Raw genomic sequence first — 22,631 nt, forward strand, 5'->3', positions numbered from 1 at the left:
AGTGTTATCATTTGGCCGGTTATTAAATATAATTGATTGTAATAATATTAGTCATAATAAGCCAGTGACACATGATGTTTGCAGTGTATCGAAACACTGCCAGAAAATTGCGATTTAGTTATTTTACTTAATCTTAAAATTGATTTCAAATACTGAAGAGACCGTAAGAGGGTTGTCCACTACTCAGACCACCCCTTCTCAATTCCTATGTTTCCCCACAGTAAAATAATAACACCTATACTCGCCACCAGTGCCAGCGCTGTTCCAGTGTTCGGCAATGGCACTCCCAGAGATCACATTACATTATGTCACGCGATCTCTGTGGCTAATCAGCCCTAGTTTCACTCTCACGTCCTACAGATACAATTATTAGAGACAAGGAGTTTTGGCGTGCACTTGGTCCTTAAGTGAGATGCTGGTAGAATGGGGTGTGTGAACCCAAGATCAAGGTAGGGGAAATTTGACCGCACCGTCTCAATGGATAGTGATTCAAGTTTTTATTCAGCAATTGGCGCACAGTGAAATACTTTGTGTAAGTGGCGACAAAACGGAACACAACATTTCGACCCTAAATGGGTCTTTATCATAGTGTAGTTGTTTAGTAAAGGAAACCCCTTTCAATAGGAAGTCGCAGGATATGTGAGAAAGCACTGCTCCTTTGGTTGGCGCTCCCATATGATGTTTTGGCAAGGGAGCGCCTCGGAATACCCAACCAAAGATGCAGTGAGAGGCGAGAAGTATTATACAGTAGTTGTCCTAGCAGTGGACCACCGCTATAAGTATTGTAATTAATAGAATACAATATATATACATACAGCTAAGGTTGTTTTTATCATAGACCTTTGCCTCCAGACGAATTGGCTCATCTGATCTATGAAGCCAGTGGGCAAGACATTAGCATTGCTGTGCTGACACAGGTAAGACTTCAATAGAGAACTGCTCTTCAGACTGTACTAATAGTTAAGAAGTTAAACCTGTAAAATTGTTATATAAAAGTTGAGTTTAATGTGTAGAATATAGTAATTGAATTATGTATAAACTTGTCAGTAAAACTACGGTGAAGAATCTTAGAGTGTAAGTTCTGACCTTTTCCTTTCCTAGGAGATAATGCTGTATTTGGCCATGTATGTCAGATCTCAGCCCAGTCTCTTTGCAGAGATGCTCAGACTCCGTATTGGCCTTATCATCCAGGTTATGGCCACCGAGCTCGCACGCAGCCTCAACTGCTCAGGTTAGTTGTATCTTTATATTAGAGGAGTTTCTTTATCCACTGCTCGACGTATACATGTATAGTAGCTGATTATTTAGTATGTTCACAATACAAACCATACTTTCTACATGCTCAGTTGTCCATTTACTTCAGCTTGAGAAGACCTTATTACCTTCCAGTGTAAAGATCCCTATACACATTAGAAAAAATCAGCCAAACCGCAAATTTCAGTTGCCCATTGATATAGTGGGATATAAGGAACGGGTGGTTGGAATTCAATCACCAGATCCTTTCCTTCGGTGGAGACTCTCTTCTAGAGAACACAGGCATGTTCGGCCTAGCTGAGTGTTCCTGGGCATGGGCGATGTAGGAGAGATGACTGTCGGCCAAACAATGGTTCTTCCAATGTGTATGACTGGCTGTAGATGTCCCAACTGATCTGCCTCTACCCAGTTACCCTTTATAGTTTATTTTGTCAACCCATTGTCATCACATCTAGATTTCTACCCAGTCCTGTGTGGAATCATCACTGCTCTTCAGATCCTCTTGAAGCCGCTTTTTGAACTTTATTTCCAGGTGAAGAAGCCTCTGAAAGTTTGATGAGTCTTAGTCCTTTTGACATGAAAAATCTACTCCATCATATTCTGAGCGGGAAAGAGTTTGGTGTGGAACGTAGTAGTAAGTGAATATACAGAATAATGAATACATATTATAAATTACTGCATATTGGTCCTTCGGGTTATGGCTTTGGCTTACAATATTTTCAACTCACATGGACATTTGTATCTTGAAATCAGGTTAATGGCAGGTAGAGCGATTGACGGAGAGGATTCAACTAGTCATCATGTGCATGTCACTGGTTCTGTGAATCCATGTGTGACATGGAGGACAAGCAGTTTTGTTACTGGAGTGCATGTACCGAATGGCTGTGAGAAGTGAAGTTTGTCCAGATGTTCAGATTTCCTTCTTGTTTCTTCAGTGCGACCAATAGAATCAAGTGTGACCAGTCCAGCGATCTCCATTCATGAGATGGGACACACTGGAGCCACCAAGACTGAGAGGACTGGGATCAATCGGCTGCGAAGTGAAATGAAACAGGTGAGATTTATATTGTCAAAAAAAAAAAAAACCTTGTCAATTCTAATAAGAAATCCAAATTCCAAGTAGCAGTAATATTGATGTATCGGACGTTAATGTATCCAATACTGACCAAACTCGTATTATGGAAGAAATATCTCATCCCTCCAATGACAGTCCGTTAGACCTTAGAAAGCTGTGTTGCTAGAATAAAAAATGTGTTAATGCAAAATAATAAACAACGGCAGACGGGGAGTTTTTTTTCCACTTATCCTCCTAAATAAAAATAAAAAAAATATGGGTAATCAATAAGTTATATAAAAGGTACCCCAAAATGATACCAGTGAAAATTAGAATTTGAGGGCTTGGTGGATTTTTATTGTACTACTATTTTGTTCTTAAATCCATGTATATGGGGCTAAAAGTCATTTTTGCATTGGGTTTTCATTGAAAATGTCACTATTTACCTTTTATAACTGGCTGCAGAATGAGTTATCTGCGAATCTGTCAGTGAGCTCTTTATGGCAGTCTAACATCAAAGATTATAACTTTTATCTCTATCTTTCTGAGCGCCTCTTAGCTGATTTATAATCACAGATCACATCAAAGTTTGGTGTTCAAGGAAACAAAGAGATTGTAACAGCAAAATGCTGCAAAATGTTTACTTAAATATAATTGCAAAAATTATCATGTCCATGCTCAAGCGTCTAGGTAAAAAAAAAGTTCCCAAATGTGGGCAACCCCTATAAGAAAGCAAAGCCTCATTTGGCCTAAAAAGTAAAGATTTCTGGCTCTCAGAATGTGGTTATGAAGAAAAATGAAATGGCAAAAAAAGTAATGTGAATTGATTTTCCGTCAGTATTTTACCCCACTTGCTGATATCAGTCCTATGCATCTTGGTGCATAGCTGTCTATATGGATGAGGGTTACTGATCATCACATTGTAGATGTGGGGAATAGGTAAAACTGCTGCTAAGTGCTTGTTACCATAGTAACCCAGCAAATCATTGGTTTCACTTGCTAAACTTGCTAAACTGCAGCCGCAGAAAAACATATATAGGATGGCCATGGCAACATCGATCCTGCGTCTTCTTTAAAAAAAGGAGCTTTAAGTGTCACAGTCACATGCGCCTTGTATAGATCCTTTACCTACTAGTTTAGATGCCGCATATTAGTTCCCGGACTTTATGGCAGCAGTAACCCAATAGGGTCATGGGCCTGATTCATCAGTGGTGCAACATTTTCCCAAAGCCATAATTCCCTGTTGTCATTCCAGGTAAGATTGTCAATGGTCTTTTAGGAGGAAACCGGTCAGGTGCAGGAGTGAGTGAAATGTATGTACTATACTGACTATAACTTAAAGCACCACTCCAGGTTATTTTGTTTGTTTCAGCACTGGAGTGGTTACCGCTAATAACGTAAGGTCCCCAACTCTATCTAGTATTCTACTCACCTGCTGCCGTCTTCAGCTCTTCCCAGTGCCACTCCGGTCCCGTGCCGCCTTCTTGTGACCACAACTTCTGACTGACCGGAGAAGTCAGAGGTAACGGTCACAAGCTCTCAGTGTAAGTCTATGGGAGCCTCGTTCTGGCCTCGTTCTGCCCCCATAGACTTACACTAAGTTGTGGAGTCCGACCGGAGCAGTGCCGATAACATAAGATGGCGGCTGGTAAGTATGAGACTAAGTGCAGGGAACATAGATTAGTGGCACCACTCCAGTGCTGCAGGGAAATATACGCTGGAGTGGTGCATTAATCCCATTATAATACACAGGAAACCAAACCATTATTTAAAGACATTTTCATCTAGTGACATTTAGCATTATCATTGATAATATGCAGCATTTTTTCCTCATTAGTGAGGACTTTTAATTGTTTCCTGTGGGATCATGGTCCAAAATGACCCTGAGATTAATGGGGTATTGCATTAGCGAAGAACTGGGCAAGTAAGAGGAAATACAAAATAATTAAAGACTCATAAATCACCTGATTTATTTCACCTTACGTTCCAGTGCCGCTTGCCACCAGCCTTTGCTTAATGTGCTGCAGACCCCAACTATCCTCCTGACCACTGCAACCAATCACTGACCAGTGACTGGCAGCAGTGGTCACATGAGCGGGTAGGATGTCATCACAGACCTTTCTCACATGGATAACTATTTTAAAATGCCTAAAAAAATTTGTCTCAATGTTATGTATATAGGAATATGCCGAGTGTGTATGTATATATATGTATATGTATATATATATATATTGCTTTATAATTTTTTTCTAAAGAATCGGGAGTCTAGAATCCATATATACTTTATTTATTCAAATGTAAGAATAATACAATTAATAAATAATAGTAAGAAAGAACAAAAATAATAGGCAGTATATGGAGAAAACACCAAACAAAAGTTCAAAATTGGTGTGAAAATGTCACTGAACCACTTCACAACTAAATATATATAGTTTTGGTAAATGGTATTATCATTTTTTTGACGAAATTCGGCAGGAGCTTGAAGAGCAACGTCACTGGGCCCACCTCCACGCAGTAGAAACTTGCTGTGAGGTAAAAATTCAAAAATCACACCAAAATGGCGGGCGGAGTGTGTCACAGTACGGCACGTTTCTGATTGGTCGCTCGCAGCAGGCGGCAACCAATCAGACACTGGACACTGTTGACATCACTTATCTCCGGACATTAGCTCCGGACATTAGCTCCGGACATTATCTCCGCACATTAGCTCCGGACAAAGCCACGGAAGTTGGCACAAATTGCAGGAAGTAGTATTCTAGGCAATTATATATATATATATATATATATATATATATATATATATATATATATATATATATATATATACAGTGTGTATTTGTGCCAACTTCCGTGGCTTTGTCCGGAGCTAATGTCCGGAGATAAGTGACGTCAACAGTGTCCAGTAGAGTTGAGCGACCTTGACCTTTTTAGAGTCGAGCCGGGTTTTGCGAAACCCGACTATGTCCAAAGTCGGGTCGAGTGAAATCGGCCGATTATGACGTAAAGTCGGGATCGACCGAAACACGAAACCCAATGCAAGTCAATGGGGCAGCATAGTCGGCAGTGAGTGGGGGCCAGGAAAACACCTAGAGTGCCCATTTTAATGTCAAAACCATCCATTCTTCTTAATGAAGCTTGTCAAGCGTAATTTACCTTATAATAATTGGAAGGCATTTGAAATTGGGGGTCATTTGGCTAAAGTTGTGGGGGGTAGGGCTGGTTCAAGTAATTAGTGGGCCCAGGAAATCTGGACCACGTCACGGCAGTGGAGCAGGGAGAGGTAAGTATTTCAACTTTGCAAGTGCTGTGAACCTGAGCAAGCAGGGGGGGCCCACTCGTTGGCATTGGCACTGGCACAGGGCCCCTCAAAGTACAGCGGTGTGTTTGCACGGCGGGGGCGCCTCCCACCGGCAGCAACACTTTTGCGTACTATGAGAGGCCCTGTGCCAGTGACGTCGCCAACTAGTATTCCTCCCCCCACCTGATGAAGGAACCTGCACTTTCATCTGCACCTTCCTCTTTGTCCCCGTGTAAGGTGGTATGGTATGCGGGAAGAGCAACCTGACTTTCAGCAGGGTCACAATGTTGTTGTGTAGCGTGCACGGGGAATGTTGCGTTATGGGTCAATGTACCAGCAGACTCATCTATCACTGGCTGGGCAATGGGCACGATGAAGTGGAAACACAGATATAGGCCCAAAGAAGAAAGTGGGCTAAATGCAGTTCAAAATTGGTAACACAGGAATAACCAGGGGGCATTGCAGTGGAGGACAACTGGAATGAGAGGCTGACACAGAGAGTAGGGCCAAATCAGTAAGTAGTCGAAATGCAGTTCAAAATTGGCAACCGTAGTAAACAGGCGGCACAGCTTTGTTCAGTGGAGGAGAACAGCAAGGAGTGGCAGACACCGATAGTAGGCCCCAACCCAACTAGTAGGCCAAATGCAGTCTAACATTAACAACTACTTAACGAGAGGCTGAAAATGGAATTTCAGGACAGGAAACCAGGAGAACAGCAAGGAGTGGCAGACACCGATAGTAGGCCCCAAACCAACTAGTACGCCAAATGCAGTTGTTCCATTTAACCACAATTTAATGAGAGCCTGAAGATAGAAGCTCAGGAAAGGCAACCTGGTGAAAACCTTGGAGTGTAACACAACCTGTCTCTACACCCCATACCAAATTTGTAGGCCTAATGCAGCGTAGTTTCCACCAACTACTAAACGAGAGCCGGAAGATCGAAGCTCATGAAAGGCAACCCGGGGAACACCTTGGAGTGTAACACAACCTCTCTCTACACCACGAAAGGGCTGATTCTTAGGAAGGAAGGCTGTTGTAAATAAGCATTGCGCGTCCGAGGGTGATTATATTCTTATTCGGTATCTACTCACCCTCGGACGCGCCATGCTTCTTGATTTGTAATTAATGTTTATTTGCAATGTGCTTTTGACTTACTCAATTATTTTTTTAATTATTGATTTTATTAAATTAATAGTTTAACATCTTATTGGAAATAATTTAAAGGAGACGCGACAGGACAACACTCGGTGGATGCCATATCTGTGTTAACAACTCCAAAAAACTTTCAGTTAACTTCTTGCAGGAGAAAGAAATTGTAGCTGTTGGACCTTTGTAGTACAGTTCCAGATATTTGTTGTGTGTTTGTTTTGATTGTTAAAATGTCTGCATTTGAGATCTCAACACGATCTTATTTTTTATAATCAAATTAATTTTTTTTATATTTAATGATGTTGGTTCAAGGGGTACACGGGCAGCAATAGACAGGTCAGTGGAGGCCTAGTGGAAGGAGTGACGGCAGACAGGCATCAAAGGCCTAACATTGGGCTGGCTGTAGGCAAGTTAAAATTGGTTCCAGGGGAACACGGCCATCAGTGGCCTGGTCAGTGTAGTTGTAGTTGAAAGAACGGGACGCAGACAGGCTTCGAAGGCCTAACATAATAACATAGGGCTGGCTGTAGGCAAGTTAAAATTGGTTCCAGGGGAACACGGCCATCAGTGGCCTGGTCAGTGTAGTTGTAGTTGAAAGAACGGGACGCAGACAGGCTTCGAAGGCCTAACATAACAAACTTGGGCTGGCTGTAGGCACTTTTAAATTTGTTCCAGGGGTACATGGGCAGCAGTGTATGGTCAGTGGAAGTCTAGTGGAAGGAGTGACCGCAGACAGGCTTCCAAGGCCTAACATAACAAACTTGGGCTGGCTGTAGGCACTTTTAAATTGGTTCCAGGGGTACACGGGCAGCAGTGGTCTGGTCAGTGGAAGTCTAGTGGAAGGAGTGACCGCAGACAGGCTTCCAAGCCCTAACATAACAAACTTGGGCTGGCTGTAGGCACTTTTAAATTGGTTCCAGGGGTACACGGGCGGCAGTGGTCTGGTCTGTGGAAGTCTAGTGGAAGGAGTGACCGCAGACAGGCTTCGAAGGCCTAACATAACAAACTTGGGCTGGCTGTAGGCACTTTTAAATTGGTTCCAGGGGTACACGGGCAGCAGTGGTCTGGTCAGTGGAAGTCTAGTGGAAGGAGTGACCGCAGACAGGCTTCGAAGGCCTAACATAACAAACTTGGGCTGGCTGTAGGCACTTTTAAATTGGTTCCAGGGGTACACGGGCAGCAGTGGTCTGGTCAGTGGAAGTCTAGTGGAAGGAGTGACCGCAGACAGGCTTCCAAGGCCTAACATATCAAACTTGGGCTGGCTGTAGGCACTTTTAAATTGGTTCCAGGGGTACACGGGCAGCAGTGGTCTGGTCTGTGGAAGTCTAGTGGAAGGAGTGACCGCAGACAGGCTTCGAAGGCCTAACATAACAAACTTGGGCTGGCTGTAGGCACTTTTAAATTGGTTCCAGGGGTACACGGGCAGCAGTGGTCTGGTCAGTGGAAGTTTAGTGGAAGGAGTGACCGCAGACAGGCTTCCAAGGCCTAACATAACAAACTTGGGCTGGCTGTAGGCACTTTTAAATTGGTCCCAGGGGTACACGGGCAGCAGTGGTCTGGTCTGTGGAAGTCTAGTGGAAGGAGTGACCGCAGACAGGCTTCGAAGGCCTAACATAACAAACTTGGGCTGGCTGTAGGCACTTTTAAATTGGTTCCAGGGGTACACGGGCAGCAGTGGTCTGGTCAGTGGAAGTCTAGTGGAAGGAGTGACCGCAGACAGGCTTCCAAGGCCTAACATAACAAACTTGGGCTGGCTGTAGGCACTTTTAAATTGGTTCCAGGGGTACACGGGCAGCAGTGGTCTGGTCAGTGGAAGTCTAGTGGAAGGAGTGACCGCAGACAGGCTTCCAAGGCCTAACATAACAAAATTGGGCTGGCTGTAGGCACTTTTAAATTGGTTCCAGGGGTACATGGGCAGCAGTGTATGGTCAGTGGAAGTCTAGTGGAAGGAGTGACGGCAGACAGTCTTCGAAGGCCTAACATAACAAAATTGGGCTGACTGTAGGCACTTTTAAATTGGTTCCAGGGTAACACGGCCAGCAGTGGCCTGGTCAGTGTAGTAGTTGTAGAAAGAAGGGACCGCAGACAGGCTTCGAAGGCCTAACATAACAAAAATGTCAAAACAATGGTATTGTCAGTGCCAGGCATTGAAGGATGTCAGCGCCTAGACTACACATTGGTGAAGCTGTGAGAGATAATTTTGCTAGTGGTAGAGCACTGTTTGAGCTGGGGGGGGGGGAACTGTCTTGTGGCCGGCGGTACAGGCACAGGGCCCCTCATATTACAACGGTGTGTCTGACGTTGGGTGCGCACCACCACCGCCAGAGACACTTTATTGTACTATGAGGGACCCAGTGGCAGTGCCGTCGACCAAAAGCGGCCACACCCACCTCTTCAGACAAACAGCACTCTCAAGGGTCCAAGCGCAAAGTGGCGATAGCACGGCCCCGTGTGGGGAGTTTGGCCATTTCGTGAGGTGGAAACATGTCGTATGCTGGACAATCAGGTGAAGAAAATTACGAGATTGGAAAAGTCATTCAGAATAGTCCACAGGCAAGACCTTTTCATAGGAAAGCTAGGTGTCAGCCGGGCAGGGTGGGGCAAAAGATTTTGAAATCCAGTTGTGGTTCATTTTAATGAAGGTTAGATCATCTACATTTTGGGTAGCCAGACGAGTCCTTTTTTCTGTTAGTATTGAACCTGCAGCACTGAATACTCTTTCTGATAGGACACTAGCTGCCGGGCAAGCAAGCTCCTGCAATGCATATTCTGCCAATTCTGGCCAGGTGTCTAATTTGGATGCCCAGTAATCAAATGGGAATGACGGTTGAGGGAGAACGTCGATAAGGGATGAAAAATAGTTTGTAACCATACTGGACAAATGTTGTCTCCTGTCACTTTGAATTGATGCTGCAGTACCTGTCCTGTCTGCGGTCATAGAAAAATCACTCCACAACCTGGTCAGAAAACCCCTCTGGCCAACGCCACTTCTGATTTCTGCCCCTCTAACACCTCTGGTCTGCTGGCCCCTGGAGCTCGTGTGAGAATGATCACGGGCGCTGTGTGCAGGGAATGCCAGAAGCAAATGGTCAACAAGAGTTGATTGTTTTGTTGCTAATATTAGTTCCAAGTTCTCATGTGGCATAATATTTTGCAATTTGCCTTTATAGCGAGGATCAAGGAGGCAGGCCAACCAGTAATCGTCATCGTTCATCATTTTTGTAATGCGTGTGTCCCTTTTGAGGATACGCAAGGCATAATCCGCCATGTGGGCCAAAGTTCCCGTTGTCAAATCTGCGGTTGTGCTTGGTTGAGGGGCAGTTGCAGGCAAATCTACGTCACTTGTGTCCCTCAAAAAACCAGAACCCGGCCTTGCCACGCCACCAATTTCCCGTGCCCCCGGGAAAGCTTCCTCATTAAAAATATACTCATCCCCATCATCCTCCTCATCCTCCACCTCCTCTTCGCCCGGTACCTCGTCATGTACACTGCCCTGATCAGACAATCGCTGACTGTCATCAAGGCTTTCCTCTTCCTCTGGTGCAGACGCCTGATCCTTTATGTGCGTCAAACTTTGCATCAGCAGACGCATTAGGGGGATGCTCATGCTTATTATGGCGTTGTCTGCACTAACCAGCCGTGTGCATTCCTCAAAACACTGAAGGACTTGACACATGTCTTGAATCTTCGACCACTGCACACCTGACAACTCCATGTCTGCCATCCTACTGCCTGCCCGTGTATGTGTATCCTCCCACAAAAACATAACAGCCCGCCTCTGTTCGCACAGTCTCTGAAGCATGTGCAGTGTTGAGTTCCACCTTGTTGCAACGTCTATGATTAGGCGATGCTGGGGAAGGTTCAAAGAACGCTGATAGGTCTGCATACGGCTGGAGTGTACAGGCGAACGGCGGATATGTGCGCAAAGTCCACGCACTTTGAGGAGCAGGTCGGATAACCCCGGATAACTTTTCAGGAAGCACTGCACCACCAGGTTTAAGGTGTGAGCCAGGCAAGGAATGTGTTTCAGTTGGGAAAGGGAGATGGCAGCCATGAAATTCCTTCCGTTATCACTCACTACCTTGCCTGCCTCAAGATCTACAGTGCCCAGCCACGACTGCGTTTCTTGCTGCAAGAACTCGGACAGAACTTCCGCGGTGTGTCTATTGTCGCCCAAACACTTCATAGCCAATACAGCCTGCTGACGTTTGCCAGTAGCTGCCCCATAATGGGAGACCTGGTGTGCAACAGTGGCAGGTGCGGATGGAGTGTTTGTGCGACTGCGGTCTGTGGACGAGCTCTTGCTTCTGCAGGAGGACGAGGAGGAGGAGGAGGAGGGGGTGCGAACGGCTACAGACAACTGTTTACTAGACCGTGGGCTAGGCAGAACTGTCCCAAACTTGCTGTCCCCTGTGGACCCTGAATCCACCACATTTACCCAGTGTGCCGTGATGGACACGTAACGTCCCTGGCCATGCCTACTGGTCCATGCATCTGTTGTCAGGTGCACCTTTGTGCTCACAGATTGCCTGAGTGCATGGACGATGCGCTCTTTAACATGCTGGTGGAGGGCTGGGATGGCTTTTCTGGAAAAAAAGTGTCGACTGGGTAGCTCGTAGCGTGGTACAGCGTAGTCCATCAGGTCTTTGAAAGCTTCGCTTTCAACTAACCGGTAGGGCATCATCTCTAACGAGATTAGTCTAGCTATGTGGGCGTTCAAACCCTGTGTACGCGGATGCGAGGCTAAGTATTTCCTTTTTCTAACCATAGTCTCATGTAGGGTGAGCTGGACTGGAGAGCTGGAGATCGTGGAACTAGCGGGGGTGCCGGTGGACATGGCAGACTGAGAGACGGTGGGAGATGGTATTGTTGCCGCCGGTGCCCTAGATGCAGTGTTTCCTACTACGAAACTGGTGATTCCCTGACCCTGACTGCTTTGGCCTGGCAAAGATACCTGCACAGATACAGCAGGTGGTGCGCTAAATGGTGGTCCTACACTGCCGGAAGGGATGTTGCGTTGATGACTAGCTTCATTGGCCGAGGGTGCAACAACCTTAAGGGACGTTTGGTAGTTAGTCCAAGCTTTCAAATGCATGGTGGTTAAATGTCTATGCATGCAACTAGTATTGAGACTTTTCAGATTCTGACCTCTGCTTAAGGAAGTAGAACATTTTTGACAGATGACTTTGCGCTGATCAATTGGATGTTGTTTAAAAAAATGCCAGACTGCACTCTTTCTAGCATCGGATACCTTTTCAGGCATTGCAGACTGAGCTTTAACCGGATGGCCACGCTGTCCTCCACCAGGTTTTGGCTTTGCCACGCGTTTTGGGCAAGATACGGGCCCGGCAGATGGAACCTGTGGCGATGTTGATGCCTGCTGCGGCCCCTCCTCCTCCTCTGCTTCAGAACTGCTGCCGCCTGCACCCTGTTCCCCCAATGGCTGCCAATCGGGGTCAAGAACTGGGTCATCTAATAACTCTTCTTGTACCTCCTGCGCAACTTCGTCTGTGTCACCGTGTCGTTCGGTGGTATAGCGTTCGTGATGGGGCAACATAGTCTCATCAGGGTCTGATTCTTGATCAGCACCCTGCGAGGGCAATGTTGTGGTCTGAGTCAAAGGACCAGCATAGTAGTCTGGCTGTGGCTGTGCATCAGTGCACTCCATGTCAGATTCAACTTGTAATGGGCATGGACTGTTAACTGCTTCACTTTCTAAGCCAGGGACGGTATGTGTAAAGAGCTCCATGGAGTAACCCGTTGTGTCGCCTGCTGCATTCTTCTCTGTTGTTGTTTTTGCTGAAGAGGACAAGGAAGTGACTTGTCCCTGACCGTGAACATCCACTAACGACGCGCTGCTTTTACTTTTACCAGTTTCACGAGAGGAGGCAAAAGAGCTAGAGGCTGAGTCAGCAAGATAAGCCAAAACTTGCTCTTGCTGCTCCGGCTTTAAAAGCGGTTTTCCTAATCCCAGAAAAGGGAGCGTTCGAGGCCTTGTGTAGCCGGACGACGAACCTGGCTCCACAGCTCCAGACTTAGGTGCAATATTTTTTTCCCCACGACCACCTGATGCTCCACCACTACCACTACCCTCATTACCAGCTGACAATGAAGGCCCCCGGCCACGACCTCTTCCACTAGACTTCCTCATTGTTTTAAAAACGTAACCAAACTAACGTTATTTGTTGCAGTCACACAACTTACACGGTGAGCTATAACTTCAGTATGATTTAGCTACCCCTTTACAGGTTGGTGAGACCACAGCGATAATCAGGCCCAATGTTACACACTCTGTTTTTGGTGGCTGCAAATTAGAGAGATGCCCCACACGCAGGACTGTCACTGAAGCACAAATGTTAATATTAATGTCACACTATTATTTTTTTTTTTTTTTTATTTTTTTCAGGAACACTTTAGAAACCCCCAAAAAAAAAAAAAAATAGATTTTTGCAGGGAGAATTTAGAAAACAAATGTAACAAACTATATGCTTTCTATGGGCCACTGAGTGAGAGATGACGCACACAGGAATCAGGAGTGGCACACAAGCCCAGAGGCCAATATTTTTCTACCAATGATTGATGGAGTTATTTTCTCTGGTAGATTTTGGAACCCAAATCAAGGAAAAAAAATATAGGCTTTCTATGGACCACAATTGGAGAGAGAGAGAGAGAGAGAGAGATGGCACACCCAGGAGTCAAGACTGGCACACAAGCAGAAAGGCCAATATTAATCTCCCATTTTTTGGGGGGGTTTGTTTTTTTTTTTTTTTGTTTTTTTTTTTTTCAGGGAGACTTTAGAAAAAAAAATAATAAAAAAAATATGATTTTATCAGGAAGAATTTAGAAACCAAATAAAATAAAATGATTTTTTCAGGGAGAATTTATAAAACAAATAAAAACAAAAATAGGCGTTCTATGGCCCACTGACTGAGAGATGACGCACACAGGAGTCAGGAGTGGCACACAAGCCCAGAGGCCAATATTTTTCTACCAATGATTGATGTAGTTATTTTCTCTGGTAGATTTTGGAACCCAAATCAAGGAAAAAAAATATAGGCTTTCTATGGACCACAATTGGAGAGAGAGAGAGAGAGAGAGAGAGATGGCACACCCAGGAGTCAAGACTGGCACACAAGCAGAAAGGCCAATATTAATCTCCCACTGTTTTTTTTGGTTGTTTTTTTTTTTTTTTTTTCAGGGAGACTTTAGAAAAAAAAATAATAAAAAAAATATGATTTTATCAGGAAGAATTTAGAAACCAAATAAAATAAAATGATTTTTTCAGGGAGAATTTATAAAACAAATAAAACCAAAAATAGGCGTTCTATGGCCCACTGACTGAGAGATGACGCACACAGGAGTCAAGACTGGCACACAAGCAGAAAGGCCAATATTAATCCCCCACTGTTTTTTTTGTTTGTTTTTTTTTTTGTTTTGTTTTTTTCAGGGAGACTTTAGAAAAAAAAATAATAAAAAAAATATGATTTTATCAGGAAGAATTTAGAAACCAAATAAAATAAAATGATTTTTTCAGGGAGAATTTATAAAACAAAAACAAAAATAGGCGTTCTATGGCCCACTGACTGAGAGATGACGCACACAGGAGTCAGGAGTGGCACACAAGCCCAGAGGCCAATATTTTTCTACCAATGATTGATGTAGTTATTTTCTCTGGTAGATTTTGGAACCCAAATCAAGGAAAAAAAATATAGGCTTTCTATGGACCACAATTGGGGAGAGAGAGAGAGAGAGAGAGATGGCACACCCAGGAGTCAAGACTGGCACACAAGCAGAAAGGCCAATATTAATCTCCCACTGTTTTTTTTGGTTGTTTTTTTTTTTTTTTTTTTCAGGGAGACTTTAGAAAAAAAAATAATAAAAAAAATATGATTTTATCAGGAAGAATTTAGAAACCAAATAAAATAAAATGATTTTTTCAGGGAGAATTTATAAAACAAATAAAACCAAAAATAGGCGTTCTATGGCCCACTGACTGAGAGATGACGCACACAGGAGTCAAGACTGGCACACAAGCAGAAAGGCCAATATTAATCTCCCACTGTTTTTTTTTTTTTTTTTTTTTTTTTTTTCAGGGAGACTTTAGAAAAAAAAATAATAAAAAAAATATGATTTTATCAGGAAGAATTTAGAAACCAAATAAAATAAAATGATTTTTTCAGGGAGAATTTATAAAACTAATAAAACAAAAAATAGGCGTTCTATGGCCCACTGAGTGAGAGATGACGCACACAGGAGTCAAGACTGGCACACAAGCAGAAAGGCCAATATTAATCCCCCACTGTTTTTTTTGTTTGTTTTTTTTTTTGTTTTGTTTTTTTCAGGGAGACTTTAGAAAAAAAAATAATAAAAAAAATATGATTTTATCAGGAAGAATTTAGAAACCAAATAAAATAAAATGATTTTTTCAGGGAGAATTTATAAAACTAATAAAACAAAAAATAGGCGTTCTATGGCCCACTGAGTGAGAGATGACGCACACAGGAGTCAAGACTGGCACACAAGCAGAAAGGCCAATATTAATCCCCCACTGTTTTTTTTGTTTGTTTTTTTTTTTGTTTTGTTTTTTTCAGGGAGACTTTAGAAAAAAAAATAATAAAAAAAATATGATTTTATCAGGAAGAATTTAGAAACCAAATAAAATAAAATGATTTTTTCAGGGAGAATTTAGAAAACAAATAAAACCAAAAATAGGCGTTCTATGGCCCACTGACTGAGAGAGAGAGAGAGATGGCACGCTTAGTACTGGCACACAAGCCCAAAGGGCAATATTAATCTCCCTTTTTTTTTCAGGGAGAATTTCTAAAACCCAAAAAAAAAAAAAAAATAGGCTTTCTATGGCCCACTATTTGTGAGAGAGATGGGACGCTCAGGACTGGCACAGATGGCACGCTCAGGACTGGCACAGAAGCCCAGAGGCCAATATTAATCTCCCTTTTTTTCTGGGAGAATTTATAAAACCAAAAAAATATTTAAATAGGCTTTCTATGGCCCACTATTTGTGAGAGAGATGGCACGCTCAGGACTGGCACAGATGGCACGCTCACAACTGGCACACAAGCCCAGAGGCCAATATTAATCTCCCTTTTTTCAGGGAAAATTTATAAAACCAAAAAAAAAATTAAATAGGCTTTCTATGGCCCACTATTTGTGAGAGAGATGGCACGCTCAGGACTGGCACAGATGGCACGCTCACAACTGGCACACAAGCCCAGAGGCCAATATTAATCTCCCTTTTTTCAGGGAAAATTTATAAAACCAAAAAAAAAATTAAATAGGCTTTCTATGGCCCACTATTTGTGAGAGAGATGGCACGCTCAGGACTGGCACAGATGGCACGCTCACAACTGGCACACAAGCCCAGAGGCCAATATTAATCTCCCTTTTTTTCAGGGAGAATTTATAAAACCAAAAAAAAAATTAAATAGGCTTTCTATGGCCCACTATTTGTGAGAGAGATGGCACGCTCAGGGCTGGCACAGATGGCACGCTCAGGACTGGCACACAAGCCCAGAGGCCAATATTAATCTCCCTTTTTTTCAGGGAGAATTTATAAAACCCAAAAAAAAATAAAATAGGCTTTCTATGGCCCACTATTTGTGAGAGAGATGGCACACTCAGGACTGGCACACAAGCCCAAAGGCCAATATTAATCTCCCACTGTATTTTTATCAGGGAGAATTTATACACCCCACAAAAAAAAATACAGAAAAATGAAAAGGCTTTCTATGGCCCACTATGTGAGAGAGATGGCACACACAGGGATGGCACTCTAGCAGAAATGCCAAATTGCCAATCTTAATCTCCCACCAAAAAAAAAAAAAAAAAAAAAAAAACAGGGAATGTCCTACAATTACTATCTCCCTGCCTGCAGTAATCTCAGCCAGGTATGGCAGGCAGCTACTATCTCCCTGCCTGCAGTAATCTCAGCCAGGTATGGCAGGCAGCAATAAGGAGTGGACTGATGCACAAATCAAATAAAAAGTGTGGACAAACAAAAAAGATAGCTGTGCAGAAAGGAAGGAACAAGAGGATTTGTGCTTTGAAAAAAGCAGTTGGTTTGCACAGCGGCGTACACACAGCAATGCAGCTATCAGGGAGCCTTCTAGGGCAGCCCAATGAGCTACAGCGCTGAGGGGGAAAAAAAAAAAAAAAAACTTCCACTGTCCCTGCACACCGAGGGTGGTGTTGGACAGTGCAAATCGCTGCAGCACAAGCGGTTTTGTGGTTAATGGACCCTGCCTAACGCTATCCCTGCTTCTGACAAAGCGGCAGCAACCTCTCCCTAAGCTCAGATCAGCAGCAGTAAGATGGCGGTCGGCGGGAACGCCTCTTTATAGCCCCTGTGACGTCGCAGACAGCAAGCCAATCACTGCAATGCCCTTCTCTAAGATGGTGGGGACCAGGACCTATGTCATCACGCTGCCCACACTCTGCGTTTACCTTCATTGGCTGAGAAATGGCGCTTTTCGCGTCATTGAAACGCGACTTTGGCGCGAAAGTCGCGTACCGCATGGCCGACCCCGCACAGGGGTCGGATCGGGTTTCATGAAACCCCGACTTAGCCAAAAGTCGGCGACTTTTGAAAATGTTCGACCCGTTTCGCTCAACCCTAGTGTCCAGTGTCTGATTGGTTGCCGCCTGCTGCGAGCGACCAATCAGAAACGTGCCGTACTGTGACACACTCCGCCCGCCATTTTGGTGTGATTTTTGAATTTTTACCTCACAGCAAGTTTCTACTGCGTGGAGGCGGGCCCAGTGACGTTGCTCTTCAAGCTCCTGCCGAATTTCGTCAAAAAAAATGATAATACCATTTACCAAAACTATATATATTTAGTTGTGAAGTGGTTCAGTGATATTTTCACACCAATTTTGAACTTTTGTTTGGTGTTTTCTCCATATACTGCCTATTATTTTTGTTCTTTCTTACTATTATTTATTAATTGTATTATTATTACATTTGAATAAATAAAGTATATATGGATTCTAGGCTCCCGATTCTTTAGAATCGGGCTGCCATCTAGTATAACATAAAATAAAAAATTTGACATGCACATACACCTATGATATTAGTAATGATACCGGATTTCTGAATGTGTGACATAAATTTGTGAAATGCAGTGTTTTGTTCTATTGAAATAATGTGGTTTATTTCCGGTTTCAGATGGATAGGAGATTTAGTGCCGATGATCAGGTGAATTATCATGTGGATGTCACCTAATTGACTGTACTTTCTAATTTTTACTAATTCTAACCCAGGATATCTATTCACAGTTCTCGATCTGCTGAATATTATTATTATTATTATTATTTTACCTACTTACTCATTAATGGTAATTATCAGTTCAATAACATTCCTTTAATCTCTTGATGGGACCTGAAAGGTCTTGGACTATGAGATATTCGTGCAGTAATATAAAAGCATATAATACTGACTTTTAATGACAAGCCAAATGAAACTGGTAGAATTGTCTTATTATACCCAGTTAGGGCATGTGGGTGTCGTAGTGAGGAGCCCCCGCTGTATAGAGAAGCCTAAGGGCTTCCCAGGGTAACTAGCTCTGATCAGCTCCTTCTAAAAAGGGCTCGTCTTCATAAAATCCTTTAGCGGGTTTCTCTGCTCAGTTTTCAGATTTTGGTCTTGTGAAATCCTTCATTCTGTACCACGAAACATGCCAGATTATCAAACTTTCTGAATTATCAGATACCAGATTAAAGGAATTTTATTGTATTTTGTAATCTTGTGTTCTCTTTAGATGTACCAGTAACAAACAAGGGTTGTAAATAGCAAAAGATTGGTTGAAAGCCTTGTTATCTAACATTGCTTTTTTAGAATAATTAATTATTAATTTTATATTATGATTAATATATTTATTAGATATTAATATTATTAGGGTAAATCTGAAAAAAAAATATATACAGTACAGACCAAAAGTTTGGACACACCTCATTTAAAGATTTTTCTGTATTTTCATGACTATGAAAATTGTACATTCACACTGAAGGCATCAAAACTATGAATTAACACATGTGGAATTATATAGTTAACCCCTTCATGACCCAGCCTATTTTGACCTTAAAGACCTTGCCGTTTTTTGCAATTCTGACCAGTGTCCCTTTATGAGGTAATAACTCAGGAACGCTTCAACGGATCCTAGCGGTTCTGAGATTGTTTTTTCGTAACATATTGGGCTTCATGTTAGTGGTAAATTTAGGTCAATAAATTCTGCGTTTATTTGTGATAAAAACGGAAATTTGGCGAAAATTTTGAAAATTTCGCAATTTTCACATTTTGAATTTTTATTCTGTTAAACCAGAGAGATATGTGACACAAAATAGTTAATAAATAACATTTCCCACATGTTTACTTTACATCAGCACAATTTTGGAAACAAAATTTTTTTTTGTTAGGAAGTTATAAGGGTTAAAATTTGACCAGCGATTTGTCATTTTTACAACGAAATTTACAAAACCATTTTTTTTAGGGACCACCTCACATTTGAAGTCAGTTTGAGGGGTCTGTATGGCTGAAAATACCCAAAAGTGACACCATTCTAAAAACTGCACCCCTCAAGGTACTTAAAACCACATTCAAGAAGTTTATTAACCCTTCAGGTGCTTCACAGCAGCAGAAGCAACATGGAAGGAAAAAATGGAACATTTAACTTTTTAGTCACAAAAATTATCTTTTAGCAACAATTTTTTTATTTTCCCAATGGTAAAGGAGAAACTGAACCATGAAAGTTGTTGTCCAATTTGTCCTGAGTACGCTGATACCTCATATGTGGGAGTAAACCACTGTTTGGGCGCACGGCAGGGCTTGGAAGGGAAGGCGCGCCATTTGACTTTTTGAATCAAAAATTGGCTCCACTCTTTAGCGGACACCATGTCACGTTTGGAGAGCACCCGTGTGCCTAAAAATTGGAGCTCCCCCACAAGTGACCCCATTTTGGAAACTAGACGCCTCAAGGAACTTATCTAGATGCATAGTGAGCACTTTGAACCCCCAGGTGCTTCACAAATTGATCCGTAAAAATGAAAAAGTACTTTTTTTTCACAAAAAAATTCTTTTAGCCTCAATTTTTTCATTTTCACATGGGCAACAGGATAAAATGGATCCTAAAATGTGTTGGGCAATTTCTCCTGAGTACACCAATACCTCACATGTGGGGTTAAACCACTGTTTGGGCACATGGTAAGGCTCGGAAGGGAAGGAGCGCCATTTGACTTTTTGAATGAAAAATTATTTCCATCGTTAGCGGACACCATGTCGCGTTTGGATATCTCCTGTGTGCCTAAACATTGGCGCTCCCCCACAAGTGACCCCATTTTGGAAACTAGACCCCCCCCAAGGAACTTATTTAGATGCCTAGTGAGCACTTTAAACCCTCAGGTGCTTCACAAATTGATCTGTAAAAATGAAAAAGTACTTTTTTTTCACAAAAAAATTCTTTTCGCCTCAATTTTTTCATTTTCACATGGGCAGTAGGATAAAATGGATCAAAAAATTTGTTGGGCAATTTCTCCCGAGTACGCCGATACCTCATATGTGGGGGTAAACCACTGTTTGGGCACTCGGCAGGGCTCGGAAGGGAAGGCGCGCCATTTGACTTTTTGAATGGAAAATTAGCTCCAATTGTTAGCGGACACCATGTCGCGTTTGGAGAGCCCCTGTGTGCCTAAACATTGGAGCTCCCCCACAAGTGACCCCATTTTGGAAACTAGACCCCCCAAGGAACTTATCTAGATGCATATTGAGCACTTTAAACCCCCAGGTGCTTCACAGAAGTTTATAACGCAGAGCCATGAAAATAAAAAATAATTTTTCTTTCCTCAAAAATGATTTTTTAGCCTGGAATTTCCTATTTTGCCAAGGATAATAGGAGAAATTGGACCCCAAATATTGTTGTCCAGTTTGTCCTGAGTACGCTGATACCCCATATGTGGGGGTAAACCACTGTTTGGGCGCACAGCAGGGCTCGGAAGGGATGGCACGCCATTTGGCTTTTTAAATGGAAAATTAGCTCCAATCATTAGCGGACACCATGTCACGTTTGGAGAGCCCCTGTGTGCCTAAACATTGGAGATCCCCCAGAAATGACCCCATTTTGGAAACTAGACCCCCAAAGGAACTAATCTAGATGTGTGGTGAGGACTTTGAACCCCCAAGTGCTTCACAGAAGTTTATAACGCAGAGCCATGAAAATAAAAAAAAAAAAATTATTTTCTCAAAAATGATCTTTTAGCCTGCAATTTTTTATTTTCCCAAGGGTAACAGGAGAAATTTGACCCCAATATTTGTTGTCCAGTTTCTCCGGAGTACGGTGATACCCCATATGTGGGGGTAAACCACTGTTTGGGCACACGTTGGGGCTCGGAAGTGAAGTAGTGACGTTTTGAAATGCAGACTTTGATGGAATGCTCTGCGGGCGTCACGTTGCGTTTGCAGAGCCCCTGATGTGCCTAAACAGTAGAAACCCCCCACAAGTGACCCCATTTTGGAAACTAGACCCCGAAAGGAACTTATCTAGATGTGTGGTGAGCACTTTGAACCCCCAAGTGCTTCATAGAAGTTTATAATGCAGAGCCGTGAAAATAATAAATACGTTTTCTTTCCTCAAAAATAATTATTTAGCCCAGAATTTTTTATTTTCCCAAGGGTAACAGGAGAAATTGGACCCCAATAGTTGTTGTCCAGTTTCTCCTGAGTACGCTGATACCCCATGTGTGGGGGTAAACCACTGTTTGGGCACACGTCGGGGCTCAGAAGGGAAGTAGTGACTTTTGAAATGCAGACTTTGATGGAATGGTCTGCGGGCGTCACATTGCGTTTGCAGAGCCCCTGGTGTGCCTAAACAGTAGAAACCCCCCACAAGTGACCACATTTTAGAAACTAGACCCCCCAAGGAACTTATCTAGATATGTGGTGAGCACTTTGAACCCCCAAGTGCTTCACAGACGTTTATAACGCAGAGCCGTGAAAATAAAAAATCATTTTTCTTTCCTCAAAAATGATGTTTTAGCAAGCATTTTTTTAGATTCACAAGGATAACAGGAGAAATTGGACCCCAGTAATTGTTGCGCAGTTTATCCTGAGTACACTGATACCCCATATGTGGGGGTAAACCACTGTTTGGGCACACGTTGGGGCTCGGAAGTGAGGGAGCACCATTTGACTTTTTGAATACGAGATTGGCTGGAATCAATGGTGGCGCCATGTTGCGTTTGGAGACCCCTGATGTGCCTAAACAGTGGTAACCCCTCAATTCTACCTCCAACACTAACCCAAACACTAACCCCAACACACCCCTAATCCCAACTGTAGCCATAACCCTAACCACAACCCTAATTCCAACCCTAACCCTAAGGCTATGTGCCCACTTTGCGGATTCGTGTGAGATATTTCCGCACCATTTTTGAAAAATCCGCGGGTAAAAGGCACTGCGTTTTACCTGCGGATTTTCCGCGGATTTCCAGTGTTTTTTGTGCGGATTTCACCTGTGGATTCCTATTGAGGAACAGGTGTAAAACGCCGCGGAATCCGCACAAAGAATTGACATGCTGCGGAAAATACAACGCAGCGTTTCCGCTCGGTATTTTCTGCACCATGGGCACAGCGGATTTGGTTTTCCATATGTTTACATGGTACTGTAAACCTGGTGGAACACTGCTGCGAATCCGCTGCGGCCAATCCGCACCGTGTGCACATAGACTAATTCTAAAGGTATGTGCACACTGCGGAAAACGCTGCAGATCCGCAGCAGTTTCCCATGAGTTTACAGTTCAATGTAAACCTATGGGAAACAAAAATCGCTGTACACATGCTGCGGAAAAACTGCACGGAAACGCAGCGGTTTA

General features: G+C 43.1%; 1 protein-coding gene across 4 annotated transcripts in view; it reads left to right on the forward strand.

The window, feature by feature from the left end:
- PHKA2 (phosphorylase kinase regulatory subunit alpha 2) overlaps nucleotides 1–22,631 on the forward strand; it is a 144,284-nt gene that overhangs the window by 97,619 nt on the left and 24,034 nt on the right. For 2 of the 4 annotated variants that reach the window (XM_069761524.1, XM_069761523.1), the window contains 5 exons: nucleotides 839–917; nucleotides 1,102–1,231; nucleotides 1,787–1,888; nucleotides 2,190–2,308; nucleotides 17,938–17,967. In XM_069761524.1, the coding sequence (XP_069617625.1) occupies nucleotides 839–917; nucleotides 1,102–1,231; nucleotides 1,787–1,888; nucleotides 2,190–2,308; nucleotides 17,938–17,967 (460 nt within the window). The remainder of the gene's footprint in view (nucleotides 1–838; nucleotides 918–1,101; nucleotides 1,232–1,786; nucleotides 1,889–2,189; nucleotides 2,309–17,937; nucleotides 17,968–22,631) is intronic. The other 2 variants (XM_069761525.1, XM_069761522.1) reach the window with 1 other exon arrangement.

This window comes from Ranitomeya imitator, chromosome 3 (genome assembly GCF_032444005.1).
Source record: "Ranitomeya imitator isolate aRanImi1 chromosome 3, aRanImi1.pri, whole genome shotgun sequence".
NCBI classification, from domain to species: Eukaryota; Metazoa; Chordata; class Amphibia; order Anura; family Dendrobatidae; genus Ranitomeya; species Ranitomeya imitator.